This window comes from Chelonia mydas, chromosome 2, assembly GCF_015237465.2.
Source record: "Chelonia mydas isolate rCheMyd1 chromosome 2, rCheMyd1.pri.v2, whole genome shotgun sequence".
NCBI lineage: Eukaryota > Metazoa > Chordata > Testudines > Cheloniidae > Chelonia > Chelonia mydas.
The window spans coordinates 157,106,455-157,130,280 of NC_057850.1; the positions used below are offsets into that span (position 1 = coordinate 157,106,455).

At 40.8% G+C, this 23,826-nt stretch overlaps 1 protein-coding gene across 5 annotated transcripts in view; it reads right to left on the reverse strand.

Annotated features, from left to right (window-relative positions):
• The window catches only part of FHOD3 (formin homology 2 domain containing 3), a 611,741-nt gene that overhangs the window by 512,164 nt on the left and 75,751 nt on the right, over positions 1-23,826 (reverse strand). For all 5 annotated transcript variants that reach the window (XM_043540433.1, XM_043540432.1, XM_037889932.2 and 2 more), the window contains exon 3: positions 6,358-6,422. In XM_043540433.1, the coding sequence (XP_043396368.1) occupies positions 6,358-6,422 (65 nt within the window). The remainder of the gene's footprint in view (positions 1-6,357; positions 6,423-23,826) is intronic.

Genomic DNA, 23,826 nt, shown 5'->3' on the forward strand with positions numbered 1-23,826 from the left:
TCATTGGTTGACACACAAATCTAAAGTGATGTAAAGTGATTAGTTTGTTATTATAATAATTATTTATTGAACTGTGATAGTGCTTAGAGGCTCCAATCAGGGACTAGGGCTCCATTGTGCTAGGATTATACACACATATAATGGAAATGATGTCCCTGCACCAAAGAGTTTACAATCTAAGTATATATTGAGAGAAAACAGATAGATAAAACAAGCAGATATGGGGAGCACAAAGTAACAGTGAGATAATTATTAGTGTACTAAGAGCAAACTAAAGGTCAGTTTATACTATGCAATGATACTGAGCACACCACTTTGTGGAGCAGAGACTTGGCCAATGACAGTGGCTAACAAAAAGAGATTGGAGGCTGTCTCTCAGACATGGCTGAGGAAGATACTGCACATAACAGGAAAAGACAAAATAACAAATGGGAGAGTAAGGAAGTGTGACAGAGCAGGACATGTTAGAAAACATAATCAAAGAAAGAAGGCTCAGGTGGTTGTGACATGCACAACATATCGGAGACATGCTAAGCAAGCCCTGAACTGAGTACCTTAGGGAGGAAAGAGAAAGCAAGAAAGGCCAGGGATGAACTGGCAGAAGATAGTGACAGAAGATACTGAATGTACTGCTATCACTTGGAATGTAGTACCACAACTAGCGAGCAACCATAATATACGGAGGAACCGGACTGCCTGATGGGTCAGCGGCACAGGTGGAACTAAGGTCTAAGGTCTGGTATTAAGCAGGGGTCACAGCATACCAGCTGCCTGGCCACTCTCATACAGAAAAAAGTAAAGTGAACGTTCAAGAAATAATGAAGAGTTCCCTTGTTTTGGTCACTGTGTTCTCTTCTTCTATTAATCTGTCACAGAAAAATGTTGGCAGTACGTAATTAACGAGTTAATTGGTGTTGCTAGGGAAAGCCCAGAATTTTGCCCCTGCAATACTGGGCACTAACTAGTCAAAAGCTGCTCTGACTGAAATCTACTGTTTTGCTGGAAAAGGTGAAAGTTCCTAGCACTGTTGATGTTTTAGGCCAAATCTTGGTTTACATAGGAATTTATCAAGTAATCAAGGAATTTATCAAATAATCTTCCATATTTAACACACACGTACAAAAAACAACATTAGGTCACAAACAAATGAAAGCAAGGAAATTTGGATATAAGGCCTGCCAAGACACCAAGTGAGACTTAACCCATCGAGTATTAACTCACTGTCAATGTAATTACACCAAACAAAAATCAAAATTTGATAGAACTGAGAACAAGGCCTCTGAAACCGGGCCAGTTAAGGCCTGCTTCTGCTCCATTTACATCAATTGGTGCAAAACTAAGCCCATCATTTTCACTGGTTTTATGCTCTATAAACAAAAACTGGATTAAGTTACAGCAAAATTTCAGCTCATTCAAGTTTTGTTTTTAAAACTGTTCATTTGTTTGATTATATTAATCATGATATAGTTCAACTGGGATTAAATAAGACACGGGGAAAAATAGAGTTATATTATATGAAAGCTACTTGTTCCTTCTTCCATCAAGTTCTTAATTTGAGCATAATGTTCAAAAGCATAAGGTCCAAAAATGAGAGAGAAAATTTCTTAATGTTAAATTTAAAAGACAGAGAGAGAGGGAGTGTGTAGTGATTAGATATGATAATATGATAATAAATACATTCAATAACTGTTTCAGTGTTCAAAATACTACAAAGCATTCACCTCTTTTCTGCTTCCTGCTTTAAGTTGCTTCCTTTGTCATAAGTTGGAGTAACTACAGTAACTACTACTTCCTAATGCTCACAAAAGATTAGTCAATACATCCTCTGGCACTAATGCCCAGTGAATTGTCAAAAGCTTAGCATCCCTTAATGCAGGGAAATTTATTTTAACATTCTGAACACAAACATTTGTATATTAGACATGAAAAAGAAAAATTTAGGGACAGAAAAAAATGTTGGCACAATTTATTCATGGGAGCTTTTATTAAAAAAAAACTTTTTATTTCAGCCCTAAATGCAAATTACGATTGGGCATGTGGTAGTGATGACAGGCTATGTGACAACAGCCCTGATGCTCTCTAGTAAAACAGCTATAATATGATAGTAATGACTTTAAACACAGTCACATCCTAAGCACAATCCTTTGCAGGCGCAGTGTGAAGAAAGACTATTGTAATTACAGTACAGGTGGGCGGAACCAAAGAAAAGATATGAAGCAAATTTCTTATTCCATAGAACACCAGCTCAAATTGATCTAACGCCTGGCTTCTACCCCCTGCCCCCCCAACAACAACAAAAAAAGTAATACATATTTCAACCTCAGTACCTAATGCTCATATTTGGAAAAAGGCACAGCACACAGCTGATGTGGACAGATATGCAAGATGAAGACAGCTACTCATTGCCAGTGAAACACCCTTCCTAATTTCTGAAAAGTGTAACTGACATACCTTTCTCAGAATGATTCTAACACTAAAAACCATTCAGAGTTCCCTATTATTTCACAGTAGCTTATAAAAAAAAATTAAGAAAACTACATTACCGTCAGACATGGGCTGAAACAACACCTCCAGTCTGAAAACTCCAAAAACTTTGGCAGCAGGCTGGAATCTAAAATCAGATCCAGATCTTCAGTTTGCCCCTTTATCTATAATGCACCTACCCAAAAGTGCAGATCCAAATTAAATTTTAGAGATTTAAAATTCAAGGCATCATCTATGCACAGAACATTATGATAGCCTTTTACACTGAGGGACATATTTTTGAAAACGGAAGTTAAAACGTGTACAGTAAGATACATATGTTCAAGGACATTTGCGCATGTCCATCAGATAACTGCAAATGCAAACCCAATGCTCTGACTCTTTGCACTCTGGCCAAACTAAAAATCTGACATGAGGAAATATTTTTTGTGACTCTAGGAAACATATGAAATTTTCTCTTGTGCTAATGGTCTGTTGAAGAGATACCTTAGCCAGCCAGAACAAGTCTTTCTCCAAACTGTTTTTAATTTAATTCATATTTATACAATCATCCTAGTCTTGGCATCCTTGCTTCTTCTCTAATAGCAAAGCACATATGTTTAATAATGGTCCACTGTTGTTCTTCAATCAGCTAGTATAGAGGAATCTGTTTCTACATGATGCCGTCTAGAGACAGCTCTCAATGGGAGGCATTTGAGGAATTCTGTAGGTTGCTTATGCTCAGTTCAAATTCTTATAAAGGCTGTTTCAGAATGTGTCCCTAGAATAGGAAGAAAGTTTACTTGTATTTAAAGTCTGATTTCATGAACACTCAGACAACACTACAATCTTAGAAATAAAGGGAATCTTTACTCAGCTTTTTTTTTTCTTTAATGAGCCTAAAAACATGTGTCTCTATAGTTCTGTGTTCAGGGTATGAATCCAGACTAGTACAATATGAATGGTTAAAGTGCCAAAGTAACCTACCATAGAAGAGATGAAATGAAGGAGAGAAAAAGGAAGCTATGGAATACATTCTTTTTTATGAACCCAAGCCACTTACAATGTCTTGGTATGACAACATCAGCACACTCTAGCCATTTGTAGTAGCTTCTACCACTAAGGGCCATTTAAATGAGTTTCTGTGCAGCAGATTGGTTTATAAAATTCCCATTGCAATGCACTGACTTCGCCTTAGGCAATGTACCATAGGGTAACTTCATTCAGGCCACATTAGTACTATGTGGACATTTTAAGATACACATTAACTTGTTTCAATTGGCTTTCCTTATGACAGCAATATTCTAACCAGCCTACTTCCAAAATCGTGACGGTGATAATGACAGTCTGCATGGCCAAGATCCCCACTATGCAGAAAAATAAATATTACAGGCTACTAAAATACAGTAAAAAGAAAAGGAGTACTTGTGGCACCTTAGAGACTAACCAATTTATTAGAGCTCACTTCATCCGATGAAGTGAGCTGTAGCTCACGAAAGCTTATGCTCAAATAAATTGGTTAGTCTCTAAGGTGCCACAAGTCCTCCTTTTCTTTTTGCGAATACAGACTAACACGGCTGCTACTCTGAAACCTAAAATACAGTAGTTAGCTGTCAACCAGCAATTTCTCACCTCCCCTTCTCAACCCAGGAAGCATAATCTAGAGGGGGTACGTAGAAATGCTGTGGATACATGGATCATGCAAGCACTTTTAAGTATCCGCACCACAGCTTTAACATCACAGTGTACAACACCAAAATCTCCATTGTGCTTCTTAACAAACTTCTACAGCAGGAGTGTCAAACCCAATTCACCTTCAGGCCAGTGCTAGTCCTCAAATCCTCCCAGCAGGCCAATAATGTCACTGAAGATGGTGTTCAGAAAAGAAAACGTTTATATTGTATTTTTTATTTCAAATTTCTTAGAAATAATAAAACTGTCATACAACTTTATACAATTCTTTGCCTGCCAGAGAGTTTTTAGTGTTTGCCAGACACCTGGCAATGCTTCAGTTCTGTCAGTTTGTTGATGTTTGGCCTCAGTGAGTGAGCAGTTGAAACCTTCAGGATTGCAGCATGGTGAGCATCAGACAGTTGTGTTTGGTATTTTGACTTGTTTATATTCATTGTGGAAAAAAGTGACGCTGCCTCCCTGGCTGACTCTGCTCAGCAACTAATGATGCTGCCTCCATGGCTGACTCTGCCTGGCGACTAATGACGGTATCTCTGTCCCTCTCCTCCAGTCAATGGGAGCTGTGGGGGGCAGTGCCTGCAGCAGACAGAGCCGGCAGCGTGGCTGCATGCATTTCTTCTCCATGGGCCGCAGTGGGGAGGTTCTCGGGCCGCAGATGGCACGTGAGCCAGGACTTTGAGACCCCTGCTCTACACATTAATTCCCCTCAATCACATATGGGCCAAACCTTCTTCATTTTATGTTTGAAACTTTTTTACTGAGGCAAAGTTACAATAAAAGGTTAACATATTACATTGTACATTACCCATTCAGGAACAGGCTAATATTCAAAGAACCTGTGGGGGAGATTTAGGTTGGATATTAGGAAAAACCTTTTCACTAGGAGGATGGTGAAACACTGGAATGCGTTACCTAGGGAGGTGGTGGAATCTCCTTCCTTAGATATTTTTAAGGTCAGGCTTGACAAAGCCCTGGCTGGGATGATTTAATTGGGGATCGGTCCTGCTTTGAGCAGGGGGTTGGACTAGATGACCTCCTGAGGTCCCTTCCAACCCTGATATTCTATGATTCTATGAAAGATTCTGGCTTGCTGGCTGCAGAGCTCTCCTCCTCTGAGTCTGCTAAAAAGGATGACCAAATTTCTAAATACCTGTTCTCTTTTTGGCTCTTCTCTTGCATAGGTACTTGTTTTAAAAACTTTTCCATTACAAGGACAGTCCATATTTCACTATGCCACAATTCCATGGAGGAGAAGTCACAGCTCTCCAATAATGTGCAATACAAAGCCACACAATAAAAAATAAATTAATTTGTCATTCTGTTTAAATTGGCGATCTTTTTTAGTAGAGCACTAAGTAAGCAGATCAGGGAGATCTCTAGGAAGCTGACATTTTGTCATAAGATGAATGTCTTTCATAATTTCCTCCCAAAGCTGTCTAGTTTCTAGACACAACCACCACATGGCTTCTATGTTCCTCTTTCCCCAAACCCCTGCAACAAAGCACCTCCCTAGTAGCAAAAATATGATTGATCTTATCTGGAGTCAAAAGCCATTTATACAGAAATTTATACAAACATTCTTTATGAGCTACACAAATTGAAGATGTATATCTGCCTTGCCATATAGAGACCCTCTAATCCAGATCAATTTATTTGCCCAAATCCCTTTCCCATCTTTCCATCTGGGTTGTTTTCTTATCAACATCTTTTTCAATCAAAATTGCATATAACTTAGAAATTAAACCTTTTGTTCCAGCTTGCTCCTGGGTCAATTCCTCAAATGTGATTAAAGGTTTAGATACAGCCATCCTGTATCCAGAGTTCAAAAGAAAATGTTGGACTTGTACATACTGAAAATACGGGATCTTTATATTAGTAACATTATTACATATCCCTTGGTATGTTTCAAACCAGGATCCAGGAACAGCTGTCCAAATTGAGTAATGTCAGCTCGTATCCACAATGCCTAGTCACTTTGATATTTCCTAGAGATAAATCCCTGATTATTAATGAAAGTAGAACCCTCTTCACTTCACCCATACAACAATCCCACTGCAATCAGTGGGAGGTATTTTTTTCAAGTACAGTGAACAAGATATGGCCTATTCACTTTAACTTTGTAGAAAGCAAGCTTATCTCATCATATTCCTCAAACTCGTTTCCCAGAGTACTCTCTGTTTTGTCATTTAGAACCTCACTTACCAATGCAGGCGTGGACTCTCACTGAGAGCTGGGTCCTCAGAATTATACTGTGCTTCTTGCCCCTCCTGGGAAAAAAGAGGAAAACCTGATGTGAGTATTGAAACCACAAAGAGATCTCTCATCTAATATCACTAGAAATCCCACATTAAAGGAGCTCCAAGCAATGATGCGGGGTTTTTCTCTTCATAAAAATATTCTTTATTATTTGTGTTATTGTAGTTCCCAGGGACCCCATGATTTGAAATGCTGTACTTATGCCTTTTATGGCTGAGCATTAAAAAAGACAATGCTCAATTAAAGATTGCATACACAACCTTAACTCTGTCCATTCCTTCTGCATATGCATTTTGATGAGTCTTTAAGTACATAATCACATTTCTATATCAATACAATGTACCATGTTTCCTACAAGCTTAAGGAGGCCTTCCTCATTCCTTAAGGCCTATGCTGCATCCTTGTCTTACTGACCCAGCACAGGAGTAAGGCTACCCCTCCCCGCATCTGCTGTACTGACTGGACAGATCTATCTGGATCTTCAGTCTGCTCAAAAGCACAGTCCCTGATCTCTGGATACTCTACCTTCCAAGAAAGTGGTGGGGAGTGGGCAAAGCTTTGGCTTTGCACACACACACACACACACACACACACACACACACACACACACACACACACACACACACACACACACACACACACACCCATTCAACAGCCAGAATAGCTGGCCAGATGCAAGGCCGGAAGTAAGTTGTACCCTTTCAAGGCCTAGAGTAAGTTATTCCCTTACCACCACACCACCCCCACATTCCCCCCGGAGAAACAGAAGAGCAGGGGTGGGATGGGACTGTACCTCAACAGGGCATTTGGGGCACAGTGGCTCTCGGGACTTGTTCAGGACTGTACCAGAGGTCACATATTGCAATTTTCAATGGGTCACAACTCAATCGATCAAACCACTTTTCATCAGATGATACAGTGGCTCTGCTCTTCAACAAGGAATACCATCAAGCCACATTTCAACTTCCTTTCCATAGCTGTTTCAGCAAAACAGTTGTGAGTTTTATTTTAAACACGAGTAAAAAAGAATTTTTTTACTCTCCCAGTACAATTTGCCAGACAAAAACCCACATTTAGGCAAATGCCAGGCCTGCAAAAATTAAGAATTATTATGTAAGTGGCTGAAAACTGAGGTTAGAATGGAATTACTTATGTACTAGTAACTGAAGAATTCACTGCCACTCTTACAATAATATGTTTTCTTTTAGGTTTATATCAAACCTTTAAATTACATTGGTTTTCAAATGCTCTCTCTTTACAGTGGTATGAAACAAAATTTCAAAATATAAAAGCTCTTTTAAGACTACTAGATTTGCAGGTCTTTTGAAATTCCAAACACTAACACACTATTCCCTCACATGTATTCTGTATAGTATGGAGATTAACCCCAGTTTTCTGGACAAATTCCAATTTTGGTAATGACAATCTGTGCACCTAAATTACTCCTGAAATTTCAACTGGACACAGTATCCTTCTGCACTTTATGGCCTGTGCTCTGTCTGCAGCTGCCCTTTTCCAGCACAAAAGTGCAATGACTTGTGTGAAATATCTAATTCACAAAGTGCTTTGGGATCCTTTCAGATTAAAAGTGGCAAATAAATGAGAGAGATTCATTTTAGTACCACTCATTGACATATGATTCCATGCACTGGATTTGCACTGTAGTTTTACTACGGTGTGTCCCAGCATGTTGGCTGTTATAAAGGTGAAAAAATGTTTCTTCTGTGCTCTTTCTTCTGCACTATTATTAATATTTTGACATTACGGATGACCTTTCCCTTATGAAGAGAGCAGGATGGGTTGGTGATTCAAGCTTGGGATGTGGAAGTCAGAGGTTCAATTCTCTGCTACACTACAGGTCTCCTTGGTGATCGTGGGCATGTCACGTAGTCTTTCTGTGCCAGAGATCACCACCTGTAAAATAAAGATAATAGCACTGCCCTACCTCACAAGGATGGGGTGACGAGAAATGCATTGAAGACTGTTGGTGAACAGATACTACACTACTGGAGCCAGGTGAGTACTTAAGATAGATGGACAGAAAGGGTAGTCATGAGAACAAAAACAGTGAACTCAGGTAATGAATGCTCAAGATAATCATGGAGATTTATTCTTTCCTTTCTCTGAAACATGCCATTTTAAATCAGGCCAGCTGTAGAATTTATAAGCTTTCTCTGTACACCACGCAGAGGGTCAGAAACCACATCACCAAAAATTAAAAAACTGAAATGTGGTAATAATGCTGCCAGCAAAATGGATTTCTAAACACAAATAGCTTTTTCGCCTTCAATCAGTGGTTAGCCTATTGGATGAAGTTTCAAAAAAGGTCAATTTGCTATTGAAAGGAAACCATAGCTGCCCTTTCTGTTTGTCATGATCTTATTCAACAGGCAGTCACTGGGGTTAAAGGGAAACTGGTCATCAGGTTAATTATTACCAGCCGTGTTGGTGATACCAGTACATGGAGATACTGCTATTTGGTTTTCACTTAAATGCCAGGAAATAATAACAATTTCATTCTTCATTCCACTAATACTGTAAATTAGCAATTAGGAATAGTAAAGGGAGCCTTCTTCCTTTTCTCTCAGTTCTGACATTCCTGATCAGTTCCTTGTCATTGTATCCCCCCCAGTTCTGCCCTTCTCAGGATAAAGACTCTTTTAAAAACCTTTCTAACATATAAATATCACCTAGTTAGTAAACTTCCAGATCACAATGGCATTAAAGAAAACCGACTATGCATAAATGATGCTTTATTAATCATATATTCATAGATTCATAGATATTTAGGTCAGAAGGGACCATTATGATCATCTAGTCGGACCTCCTGCACAACGGAGGCCACAGAATGTCACCCACCACTCCTGCAAAAAACCTCACACCTATATCTGTACTATTGAAGTCCTCAAATCGTAGTTTAAAGACTTCAAGGAGCAGAGAATCCTCCAGCAAGTGACCCATGCCCCATGCTACAGAGGAAGGCGAAAAACCTCCAGGGCCTCTTCCAATCTGCCCTGGAGGAAAATTCCTTCCCGACCCCAAATATGGCGAACAGCTAAACCCTGAGCATATGGGCAAGATTCATCAGCCAGATACTACAGAAAATTCTTTCCTGGGTAACTCAGATCCCACCCTATCTGATATCCCATCACAGGCCATTGGGCCTATTTACCATGAATATTTAATCAAAAGTATCTGTTTATTTTACTGTCAAAAGCAAAACTCCCAGGACTCCCCACACAAGACAGCTACAGAAGAGTGAATGGATTTCAGTCTGAGTAATGCATCATCATCAAAGCCTACTAAGACTTGATTGCAGAATCTTTATAATTGGTGATGATGCATTCAGTAGTCAGACTCTGGTGCGAGTTTGCATGTTAACTCTGACCTGTAAGTTATTAAGAAAAAACAAATATGGACCCCCACAAAGAGAGTTACACTTCAGAGTATAACTTCATTTTAAACAACTAGCTAAGGAACGGGGATAGTTTAGTGAGTGGATCAGCATCATTGGAGGACCTCTGTCAATTCAGTTTTTAATTCTTCTGAGGTTAGACTGAGTAAATGCCATACAGTTCACTAATGATACTACCCTTTTAAAATCACTTCAAGACCTACTTGTACACAGAGCTGTATTATTACTATGTTATGGCAAAATAAAAGCTAAATCATGGCATGGGTCCTGGTTGTTAGGCACAACTTAACCTAATGTCAGAAATGTATACAACTCGCATTTAAAGAAGGGAATTTTTCTAATATTTAATTAGATAAATTTTATCACCCTGCGGTTGTCACAATTATCCTTTTCCTTTTTGCTAATTAATTATTATATTTGTGTTTAATAGATTGTGAAGAAAAGTCATTCAAACTTCTGTACCTAATTGCTCTATTACATGAGCTATTAAGCTCAGTTTTTATTATCACAATCATGTACCAAGAAAAAAAGCATTGCCATAAATACAAGACTGTATTGTTCAGTAGAAGATAAAACAAAGTTTATTCCAGGATAAATAAATGTACTCTGCTAGATGTATATTTTAACAGCAGCAAAAGGAATACATAACATTACAAGCAAACCAAGTGGCTTCTCCCATAAATATTTTCTTTCAAGCAATGTGAAATCTGAGTTCACTAGCTCCAGTAAATGCTTAATGTAAAATATAATTATATATGACGGTATCATATACGAAATATGAAGGTCATTTGAATTCAATACAATAATGAAGACTTACATTTATGGGGCATCTCAAATTACACGTTAACAGTATTCCTTTTGTAGGAACAATATCCTTGAGATGTTGATTTTTTAATGGCTATATGTAAGTGGCTAAAGCAGTAATAAAAGTAGCATTTTATCCAATGAGTACATCATGCTTTGAAGCCAAGAAATATAATGGATGACCTTCCAACTTTCTGCTCTATGATCAAGTATCTATTTCATGACTTTTTTGATCCGTGATGTCCCTCTGTACACACCCAACCCTCATTGGAATCCATGGAAGGCAAAAACACCCCTGAAAAACTCTTCAGGTTTGAGACCTTTGGACAGAAGGTGTAATCTAAGCATGAAGTAGTATTGTTATCCTTTCATTGACAGTCACAGGTCAAGAAAAGAGAAAACTGATACAGTCTGTATTCAATAGAGCTGCTGACCCTTTAACTTAATACTAAGTGTGTATTAATTCAAGGCTGGTAGAAATCCAAATCACCCAGTCATCAAAAGAAAAAAAAAGTACTTTTAAGTAATATAAGCCCCAATCCAGCAAAGCACTTAAGCATAAGCACAACTTTAAATGCATCAGTAGTCCCATACACCTTGATATTTACGTGTCGAAAGCTACACACAGGTTTTGATGCTTTGCTGGATCTGGACCATAGCATAAAAAGAGCGTGAATTGCCAGTGTATGTAACATTCTTAAATCTTTGGTCCATAGGTAACCTTACTATTAAAACTTTAAAAGGTAACAAACAAATAAACACCAGTTATTTCCCTAAAAGGTACGAACAATGTAAAGAAAGAGAACAAAACAAGCAGCCTTCAGGCAGACCAGGTTTCAATATGGCAACTGGTAGTCCATCCTCCAGTATCTCTTTTATATGGGTATTTTAGAAAGACCAAAAGGAGAAATAAAATGAAGAGATGGAGATAAACTGACTTACAAAAGAACAGGTAACACGGCACAAAAGGAACAGCATCATGGGCAAGTTGGAAGGCCGATCAGGGTAAGATCCCCATCCTGCTCCAATCGCTTTATGTCAGGTAGAAGACCTGAAGTGGCATAGAGGGGCCCTAAAAATCTCATTTCCAATTCGGGGTGGATTCTTTTGGTGCAGGAACTGATAGAGACAGATATAAAGGTGTCCTCTGAGGACCCTCTTGCAAACTCTGGCGTAGAGGGCAAGGCTGAGGTCAGGAAAGGCCTGTCTGTTGCATGCAATGCTGCCGAGATTCCAGGCAGCTCAGTGGCCCTTAGGGCAGCTCAAAAAGGCTGCCATAACTCAAGGCTTGTCTACAATGATGGGGTGTAATGTCTAAAGCACACTAACGTGCTGCACATTTATTGGTCCGGGTAAACTCTGCTGCTGCACGCTAAAGGTTCTCTAGTGCACTTCAATGTAGTACTGTTTCAAACAGCACTATGTTAAAGTGCACCAGCAGCAAGGTCTACATAGACCAGGGATTGGCAACCTTTGGCACGTGGCCCGCCAGGGTAAGCCCCGTGGTGGGCCGGGCCAATTTGTTTACCTGCCAGGTCTGCAGGTTCGGCTGATTACAGCTCCCACTGGCCGCAGTTCACCGCTCCAGGCCAATGGGGACTGCTGGAAGCAGCGTGAGCTGAGGGATGTGTTGGCCACTGCTTCCTGCAGCCCCCATTGGCCTGGAGCGACAAACCATGGCCAGTGAGAGCTGCGATCGGCCAAACCTGCGGATGCGGCAGGTAAACAAACTGGCCCAGTTCGCCATAGGCTTACCCTGGTGGGCCACATGCCAAAGGTTGCCAATCCCTGACATAGACCAATTAATGCACAACACATTTAGGAATCACATGCTCGTAGAGCACATAACCAACCCACCATGTAAGACAAGCCCTTAGACAGATCCCCAGGACTGAATAAGTTATGCCAGGAGCCTCTTCAGTTTCCAGAACAGCCCAGGATCAAAGGTCACAAAGGTGGCTTAAAGCCACCATAGTCCCACTTCCTTCTGGACTGAGAGTTCTGGGCTGTACCTTCTAGAGCCACAACATGGAATCTCACCCCAGGCCCATAAGTACAGACTAAATGACAATAACTTTAAAAAAATCAGTTAATATTTTCTCCCCATTTTAGTGTAACACTTGCCTGTACACTGGGAGGTTGGGGGATGTCGACAGAACACACACCTTACAGAAATTTAAGAGGACATTCCATGGGGCGATGTGGTTTAATATCCAAATAAACTTTTTGTGCTTTTCTAACCTTTGAATGAATAAGACTACAAAGCACCTGCCAACATTCATCATCTGTGAGAATTTTGTTCTCAGATAAATAAGAAACTTTTCCAAAGCTCCCACTGATCACCAGGACAAATTGATGGGAGGGGCGGTATGCACATAGAACAACCTCACCACCACTAGTTGTGCAGGAGTATGCCATGACAGATGTCAAAATCAAAACAAAGGAATCTCTACACATTCACTCCTCTGGAGGTGATAACTATTTATTACTTGCATACTACTTCTCTCTTGTTCTTATCAGCCTATCAAACTACTGAATCATAGCTCTGATAACGAGGCAGAATTTGAACTTCAAGGAGAAAACAAAAGAAAAATTTTAAGGAGAAAGCATAAATTAAATGCTGCGTTCTCATATCTTAACAGGACAATATTACATTGGTAGGGGAATGATCAAGCTCTTCCTCTCTAACTTCCACAAATCACATCTGAACACATATATTTGTGAAAACAAGTCTTAAATCTGTACACTACATCTGGGACTTTAAAGGGCATAAGTCACCCAACTCCCTTTGAAAACCAGGCCCTTTACAAATACCAACCTAAATTTTCTTAAAAATCACAAAATACCACTGGGATATCAGCTTTTTCTAACTGGATAGTCATTTTGAAAAGTATATCTTTCTTCACCTTTTGGAAGATTTCAAAAGTTTCACCTTCTTTTTGCCTTGGAGCTAGTAACTATTAAAATCAAAGCCCAGTCTGTGCTTACAGAATTCTGAACTGCCCTATTCCATTCATAATGAATCCAAGGCTGCTATTCTAGTCTATATAGGTTCTTATATTGCCCTCATCACCATAGTATTTGATGGCTATTCAGAAGCGCGCTGAAAATTATTGTGTTTGGTTCCATTTTCAAATAAATCCATATTCACAAACTATAGCCTAGAATCACAAAGTTGTGCAGTAAAGCCACAACCTACTGCATAGGATTTGTTTTACTGTGTTCAAGCAAGTCAGTAGAAAAACTGAACTTCAAACTTTCAAAATCTGACTTATGTTTAGTGAAATCTACCTTAGCGTATATTTAAATCCAGACTTCTTGAGGAGATAGCAGTGAATTCTCCTTGTATGCACAATGTAGCCTGTCAGCCATTGGAAATAAAGTTAATAATGCTGATAAGCTAATGCTTGCTCTCTGATACTTCAGTTTAAGGTAGCCACTTGAAGTGCCATTTTTCAAAGTGTACAGCAATGCATTTTCTGGAAATAAATAAAATCTCAGATTTCCCCCCTTTTTATTTGTAATTGAATAGGGGTCCAAATGTATATAAATATATTACATAAAGAATATATTTGAAAATCCATAGTTAGGATTGAAGATAAGCAGCAATTCATTGTTATACACTGGTTTACATACTGTCAGTATTCGAGGACTCTGCCTGATTGCAGCAGCACAACTGTGGTTCAGGAGTAGAAGCAGGAGCAAGAGGGGGGAAAGAGAGCACCTCTTTTTGTTCTTTCTAACCCAAGAAGAGTTTGATGTTATCCTATTAACAATTATGCCTTATATAAAAGTCAGAAGTTATACCAGAGGAACATGTGAAGGCAGAGGCAAATTACAAGTAGGACACAAGGGGGTTGATTTAGCAAGTGAAGCTGCTGCTCGGCCCCTACTGCAGTCACGAGACAGCGTGGCTTCAGGCTCACGCAGAAAGGGGAGAGTGGAAAGAAGGGAAACTAGCATCCCCCTGCCCCAGGTACTTCCACCCATAAGCAGGCTGGAAGGGTAAATTGGCAAGCGATGCTAGTGCATTGGGAGGAGGAGGGAGGCAAGGGAATTTAGCTGTTTCAGGTTCCGGCCGTGCCGCAAGTGGATGTATGGGCTATCAGGCTGCAATTCTTTCTGGTTGTGAGCAGGTTGCTGTTCAGGTGTCTGTACCTTTGCTGGAAAATGGACAAGCAGAGGCAGCAGCTGCAGCACAGGGCAGTCCCAGTGGAGCCCAGGGGCTGGAAGGGGACCCAAGGGAGTATTGCAGTAGGGGTAGGGGGCTGATAATGCCCAGGGTGGAGTGTTTTATAACCCAAGCCATAACCTAGGGCAGCCCCATGGACTGAAGGAGGGAAATGACTGAGGGGAAGCGTCCATGCATACAGGTGGGTAGGCTGTGTGGATTAATGGGGTAGTCAGCGGAATTGTGCAGCAAATGGCCAGTGAAGTGGTTTCTGAGGTTTTCTCCACAGCACTTCCAAAGGGCACAGCGTCACCTCGAACCAGGATGTTCTGTTCCACTGAACACAAGGGATGGCAGTAATGCTGATCCCTGGGGTGAGTGTGATCTGAACCACACAGGGGCTGGGGGGATGAGTGGCAGAGGTGGTATCCGGCCTTCCAGCCTGGCAAGGGGTGGCAGTTGCAGGGGCCACAGCGAGGTGCAGGGACTGTGCTCAACCAGTCACGCAGTGAGTTCACCTGAGGGGGACAGGAGTGAGCCTATCAGGGTAGTAAATACTCTGGGCCCAGGAGTGGGAGATCCAGAAGCCTGGGCAGACCCGCCCCAGGGGTGGCATCTTCAGTTTGGGCACTGATGGCATTACACAGCTGCTGCAAGCTAATTTGCATTTACTACAGCAGCTTCAGGCAGCTAGGTGTGATGGGTCTGCACAGGGTGACAGGGTAGGCCCAGCATGGGCTCAAGTCTGGGGAGCAGGACAGGGACAGGCCCCCGGCAAAGGTAGCAAAGCCCATGTTGGGAACGAACTCCCTGGGCACATGGGGACTCATCGGCCATCAGGGCATGTAACCTCATGGGACACAGTGAAACTCCCAGGGGGGATCTATGGGGGAGCAGGGCTCTGCGGAACTCCCTCCATTCAGTCCTGAGTACGGTTATGCCGGGGTGGCTGACCTGATGGGAGTTCACTTACTCAGAACAACTAAAGATAAAATCCTGAGAGGCGAATACGTGGATATATATATATTATCCCTGTTGCACAGGGAGCTGTTGACAGACAGTAAACAGGGGCAAGGCAAGCAAAACAGCAAGCTGCCCAAGAGGCCAAGGGTGCCGAGAACATGGGAAAACTGGGAGACTGCCTTCCTCATCTGCGCGGGTGTTACAGTACAGGCCTCCCCAGAGAGGAGCCCTGCCTTGGTTAAGTATATGGACATAATTAGGCGGGCACACAATATGTTTGGGGGCATGTCCTGGTTTAACTAGGATGAGCAGTTTCGATTAAGGGCAGCAACACCAACTGGGTTAAGGTGGGACACACCTCATCACACACTGTGGTTGGAGTGGATGACACCAAGGGCGCCAGGAGTTCACACAGACAGTGGTTTGTTCATACCGCAACTAGCTCAGGAGGGGCCCCAGGCATGTAATAATATTTGCTGGGCAGTTAATGATGGTGGTTGTGTTCGCAACTCCTGTAGATACAGGCATGTTTGCAAGACATGTTTTGGGACCCATTCAGCCCGTTCTTGCAGAGCGGAAAGCGAAGTTCACAGGGAGGAAACAGGAATGGGGGTGGCGCAAGCGTCAACAGCAGGTTTGGCGCAGGTGGAACAGGGTCTGGAACACAGAGCACAAGCTGGGGAGGGGGACAAGCGGGAGGGTGGTGCAATGGGCACGGGCCCCAACGCCAATTAGGCCAGCTGTGTTAAGGGTTATCCTATGGGATTACCCTAACAGGGAAGATGGAGCATATTTGTGGGAGGGGTTTACAGCAGGATTTCAGATCCCTTTTGTGGGAAATAGAATTCATTTGATGTCAGAAAATTTAAAGTCAGTAGCTGGGACAGGACATATTGTTCAAAAAAAGATTGCACAAGAATTAAAGGAGGGCAGCATAGCTGGGCCATTTAATCAATTGCCTATAGCATATTTGAGAGTTTCCCCCCTAGGGTTGGTCCCCAAGAAGGCCCCAGGGACATACCGATTAATTCATCACCTGTCATACCCGCAAGGTGGCTCTGTTAATGATGGGACAAACCCAGCACTATGTTCCTACGCTATTCCTCCATTGATGAAGCCATTTGTATCGTTAGGGCGTGTGGCCCTAAGGCGCTAATGGCTAAATGTGATATCAGGTCTACTTTCTGGCTACTGCCGGTGCACCCATTGGACTTTGACCTGTTGGGTTTCTGTTTTGAGGGGCAATTTTATTTTGACAAGGCTATGCCCATGGGCTGTTCGGTATCCTGTGCAGCTTTTGAGAAATTCAGGACAATGTTACACTGGGCAGTGGTGTGGTTAGCAGGACTAAACCAAGTAGTGCATTATTTGGATGATTTTTTATTCGCAGGGTGAGCTGGGTCAAATGAGTGTGTTCAGCTGTTGGACACATTTCAGGGCTAAAAAGTTGGGGGTACCCCTAGCGGAGGAGAAAACAGAAGTCTCTTCCACTATATTGACCTACCTGGGCATTGGGCTGGACACCAGGGAGGGCGTATCTCAGCTCCCTCAGGATAACCTTCAGGAGCTATCGGGGTTGCTCCAGAGAGCACTGGGGCCTAAAAAACTCAGACTGCAGGAACTGAAATCTATTCTGGGGCACCTGAACTTTGCTTGCAGGGTTGTTGCTCCGGGGTGGGCGTTTTGTGCCCGGCTGGCAGGGGCAACGGCCAGCATAGCCAGGCCACACCATTACATACAAGTCACTAGAGAGATGAAGGAAGACTTGAGGGTTTGGGGAAGTTTTCTGAGTTGATTTAATGGGGTATCATTGTGGAGGGAGGAATGGTTATTACAAAGGGGTTAAAAATCCACTCAGATGTGGCAGAGGATGCAAGTTTTGGGGTGTTTTATGAAGGTAAATGGTGTGTAAAAAAATGGCCCACCTCCTGGACACAAAACAGGTTTGTGCGTGACATGACCTTCTTGGAATTTTTCCCCATTTTAGTTGCGGTGATGATTTAGGGATTGGGGCTGGCTAATAAAAGGGTGTGCTTCTGGTGCGACAACATGGCAGTGGTACAGGTTATCAATCGCCAAACTTCCAGATCGCACAGGGTTACGAAGTTGGTAAGGGCGTTTGTTCTACAATGCTTAAGCTTCAACATCTGTTTTTCTTCCAAGCACGTGCTGGGCATGGATAATGGCGTAGCAGACACCTTGTCTCATTTCCAGTTTGACAGATTTCATGAGCTTGCACCAGGAGGCTAGCAGTGAACCCAAGCAGATGCTGCTGGCTCTCTGGAACCTTGGAATGTGATGTGGTTGGTGGAATGGAGATTTTTGGCTCCAGCTTACAAGTTGTTTATTTTGTTTTCTTTTAAGGAGTCTTGTCAATTCCAGGATCCAGAGAACAGGTCACCTATGTGGCCCTCCATGGAGGGCGGTTGTTGCAGTACTGGGTCAAGGACAATGCAGCTGCTGGTGCCCTTGGCAATCACACATGGGACAATGGGTTCTTTCTCCCCAGTAAGGCTGCTAGACAAGAGGCCATTTGGAAATGTCTGGGAACCCGGAGGGGTTGTGGGGGAGGCAACCAAGCAAACTGTTGGCACCTCCTTGTGGTGGATGCCCAGTGCAGGTACTCCATAGGGAGGGCAGCCAATGACCAGATAAATGGCCTGGTAAAGGACTTAAAAGGAAGTACCGGATAAAGGAACAGAACGAGGGAAGGGTTTGGGGACTTCTCTGATTGGTATGGCAGGGAGCGAACCTTCCCGGCCCCGTTCTCATAGGCCTCCTTAACCCTCTTACAAGGGTGGTGGATGGTAAGGTCCAAGCCATGGGTTGGCTGAGGGACCTGGATGGAAACAAAGTGGGGCTGGTGGAAGCCCTGGAGAACTGATTTGAATAAGCATGTATTTGCCTGCCAGGTAGTCCCTGACATCTATATAATAAAGTTGCAGCCTGATTAAAATCCATAACAAGTCTCCTGTCCTTCTTGCGGTGTACCCAGACAAACGTACATGCTCTTTTTCTACTAAATGCTAATATGACAGCAGCTTCAGGTTCTTCTTTGCCTACTTCTACACAGCAATCTATTTTTAATAAATCCAATGTGGTTGGGATTAATAGTGTTTGGAAGTATTATTTCCAGACTTTTTGCCATGACTGCCAAACATATTTACATTTTCAATGAGATTGGCCACTAGTTTGCACAGTCATTCATAATTTTCCTGGCTTCACAAGTACTGTAATGGGTTCTAGGCAGACAGGTAAGATGTTGCCATTAAATTACAGCATATAGATTTCTGTAAGAAGGTTACTAATATGTCTTTATACTTTATAGATTCACTGGGAATCAGTTTAATCCAGAACTTCAGGTATTCTACTTGGACTGGATTGCCTGCAATTTTTCTTATTTTCTTATATCCTTATCCCAATTAGATTTGTGCTCCTCCATGATGTGTGGGAGATTTCATACATCAAAAAACTCACTGAATGCTTTTATAGTCAAGACAATTTTCTCCTTTGTAATTTTCTTTTTAAATCATTTTGACCAAATAGGGTTCTTGGTAGTTGAGAGTGCTATAACTTGACTGATGCAGGAGAATAAATAATCCAGAATGAATGTGGTTTCCAGAATTTTCTATGTGGTTTGCTAGTAAAAAAATAATTTTGAACAGTTTGGGGGTTTTAATAAATATATTCATAGATTTTTATGGAGAAGAATCCCAAATTATTGCTGGGGGAATAAAATCACACTATTAATCAAGAGTTTTGACTTCCTAAAATTAAAACATACCACATATTGATCACTCTTAAACATGCCATATATAGTTTAAAGAAAAGAGGAAACCAACACAGTGGGCCAGAGTCTCTACTGCTAAAATAGGGCTACAGTGATTCACACCATCTGAGAATCTGGCCCATTACTTTATCAAGTATTAAGTAATGCAAAGTTAATGTTGTTGTGTTGTGACATCTGCTCATCTTTTTCCCCCATGCATTTTGGAGGGGATGAGCTGAGGTTGGGGAGTTAATGGATGTTAATGGGCAATCTATTTGTAGTATGTTGTGCTCTGGGCACCTATCCCAATCATTAAAAATGCACGGGATAGGTGCCCAGAGCACAGAATGGGCACCAATAGGTATTTTAATAAATTCAGAGAAATTTTTAAACATGCAATGGAATACTCAGTAGTTTCACAAAAAGTATTCACCAGTCTAATGAGTTTTCTGAATACATTTTATAAGCCAATGAGGCATAGCCCTAAATACTGGAAAGCATGAGGATTTTTCCTTGAGCATGTGTGTTAAAAAGATGATCCAACTGGACTTTTAAGAAGACTGTGGTTCCAATCTTAACACAAAGAAATTATCATCTAATAAAATATGCATCCTATCAGGAAAACAACTTTGGTCCTTCAATTCACAAAACACAGGCCTCTATCACTTGACATAACAAAAGATCACTGCTAGGTACTACCGTAGAATACCCATAGTTACTTTCTAAACTGCAACCAGTTTTTAAGGGGTACATAGGCAGACAAATATTTTTATTATCAGCTGTGATGGGAATGGACATATATGAAATGTTTATCATCTTTTTATATGATTTTTAATTAAAAATGTTTGCTTGAGTGTGCAAGTAGGTCTTCAAAGTTTGCAAATTAAATTTTTATTCAAGTACACAAAACTACATTTGGGACCCACCTAATACACCACAGACGCAAGATGTTTAGTGAGGCAGTAGCAAAGCCACTATTAGATTTCAAGAGTTTCTGCATCTTAGTCCTGTACTCAGCCTCCCCTCAGCCACACTGAATTTCCAAGGTTTCATAAAGGCAAGGAGGGAGAGTTAACATTGCTGTTGGAACACTAATCCTGGCCTTCATGGGCATTTATGAATCTAAATAACCTTCAAAAAGTATATATAATGCAAAAATTAGATCTGTAGCATGACTTTGGATATACATCCTCCAACACCTATCCAAAAAAAAACCCCAACACATTAAAACTGGGAAGTTACAGAACATTTTATTAACTGACCTCATTTAGAGCCCAATCCAAAGCATCCTGAAATCAAGGGCAGTAGCTCTGTTGACTTCGAAAAGCTTTGGATCCGCCCTTACTTCATGTCTCTAACAGGAAGGAACAGTATACTTTGAGCGGTAGCGAGGGAGTTACAAAGTATGCAACTACATTTGTATTTAAATGTTATCTGTCTATAATGTTTATATCCCTTTACTGAGGAAATAAGGCATAACGGTGGCCAGATTTTTTCCCGTAGTTAACATGCTAGGAAATAAAATGTATTTCATTCTAACAGGACAAATGATGTAAGCTTCCACCTAGTTGTTACATTCACGATCAGCTAGTTGTGAATGAGAGGCACTTATTGAATTATTACATACCCTCAATGATTTATTTCTCAGCTTTCTTTCATTAGGTTATTGATGACTGAATATTACCTGATATTATATGTTCTAACCAATTACCAGGAATATGTGGCACACAACAATGAGCACACAATGTAGAGAAGTTGCGTACATTCTGCTCCTGGAGATTGTTTAAAATATAAAACATACCAGATCTAAAATGACATATGCTTTGTCTCTAAGACACTAGTCTTTTGATTATTGATGGATTTTTCTCTTAGGTGGGGTTGATGAGGCGGAGAGCAAATGTACTGGGTAAATTTATTGTTGAACAAAAGTTAAACTGCTCTGGACTGGCCCTTTTCAAACATTACTGCTCTAAGGAGACGAAACAGAAACTCTTTCCCATTTCTCCCTTTTCCGATTTTACTTATCTAGGAGGGTTTGTGTGTGTCAAGGGGATCAGAGTTCAAAATACTGGTCACTCGGGGCTCTGAAATTTATGTTGAGGTAAAACAAAGGAAATTAAAAGGCTGCAACAGCTCAATGGGCTGAACATTAGCCCTTTGACATTAGAGGACCTCGGTTTGGATCCCAAAGCGGTTGACATGGTCTTTCATCTAACTGGCTGGGGTTAGATAAAATGTTTGCCACACAATATGAGGTTAAAAACGTCCATTGTAGGATTTCGTATAGCACTTTTGGTCTGTGGTATATAGTGACATGCTCTATTATCCAATAAGTTGTGGATAGCTCTCTGTGTGCCTTAATAGTTCGCAGTAGTCCAAAACTACAAATACTCTAGTGAAAAAGCAAAGCCATCTTAGGGTATTAGTCCCAACTGAAAGAATAACCAAAGTGGCAGTCAGTTGTAGAACATCTGTTGAAGTTAACAGCAAGGCCTTGTGCACTCAATCACAAGCGGGGCATAAATTCTGCTGCAATTGTTTGATTCTGAAACGCCCTGGTGTTGCAAACTGGAAATTCTGCAGCATCTTCAATTAAAATATTTTAAATGCAAATAAATAGTAGAATGAGTGCAGCAGCCCCTGTGTTATTTAGTTTGTAACTAAATTCACTTTGTTTTCTCAATCCAAGTCTTCAATGTGCCAAACAATTTTTGCATTAACAGCACATAACTGTATCATAGAAGTTGAAAGAGGAAAGCTGGAGATTTTGGCAGTCAGGCAAGGCACAGTTGGGGATTTTGGCACCTGGATTACCAGGCAAGACCATTTGGGACTGTGGGAAGAGTATATTAGTCTGCTAAAATGTTGACAATGAAATTGTCATATTTAGGTTTCAAAATTAATGACCCATTGTAATGTACCCCTTAGACTGTTTCAGACTATTTGCACCCTGTGGAAAACAAGCACTGGCTTATGCTCACTTCATATTTTTAAGATTAATCTTCATATCCGTGAAGATCAGAAACATTACAAAAATAATAAAGCTTAGTCACTGGAGCACAGTTCTTTGGCAAGGAATATATTGTTCAGTCAGTTCAGCATTCGCACAATCATGGAAGATACAGAGCTCTGGTTACAGGGCCCATGCTCTAGTACTTTCTTGAGTATGGGCTAGAGTATACAATCAGTAATTTTAATGCCATTTTGATAGCGTACAGGAACTGGGGATCAGCCCAGTTTCTCCTCGCCAATAATCTGAGAAGCTGAAAGAAATTGGCTTTGTATTACTGGCTTGACTGGTTTTTCAAAACTGTATCTTGATAAATAGCTTCAGCTGAAACCACTGTTCTTCATACCTCTCCCCTGGCAAAGACCAAAAGAGTGCCAATGGTCTAATCTCTAGCAAAAAACCAAGGCTGTGTAATGGCCACTTCTTTTCCACCTCTGCTCAATATAAATATTATATCTTTTATTAAGTGGGAAATTATTTTCAAAAGAGCATCTATATGGGTCACATTTCTTTGTTCCAATTAGAATAGATCAGTTACAAAAAATCTCATACCCTGCACTGAGGAATTTAAGGGTCATTGCCCAAAACTAAAGGGTTTTAACTCCACTGTCTTGGTTTAATTTAGAGATTTAAAATGAACCTTTGCTATGGGATTCTTCTTTGCATGGACTGAAATGTCACATAAATAACACCACCTTTACTAGTTCACTTAACAAATGCCTTCACACAATACATCATTCTGCACATATTTATTCCCTGTAAGACGTTCAAAATGAGGGACAATAATACCAGTTACAATATTAATGATGACATAATAATGGCAAAAAGCCTTCAGTGAGACAAAAAGATATTTAAATCTACTATCATGTAAAACACTGTTATTCACTAACATTTTCTTTTGATTTACAAATTTAAAACACATACTTGAAAACTGCAAATGATGCATATAGGTGGTCTATGTAACCATGCATTCCTTTTACTACTGTTCTAATCTTCCCTCCCACATCCTCTCTATTGTTTACTACACTCACCTGTTTGTATCTTTTCTTTTAATTAGACTGTAAACTCTTTAGGATAGAGAATTTATTTTATAGGGTATTTGTACAGCACCTAACACAATGGGTCTTTGATCCTGACTGGAGTGTCTAAATACATCTGTAATATAAATAATAAGTATAAACAGTAATAAATCACCTTTGTAAATTTTCAAAGAATTACATTAATTTCAGCTGCACAAGTCTCATTAAAGTCAATGAGCACAGACTTGCTAAAACCAGGGATTA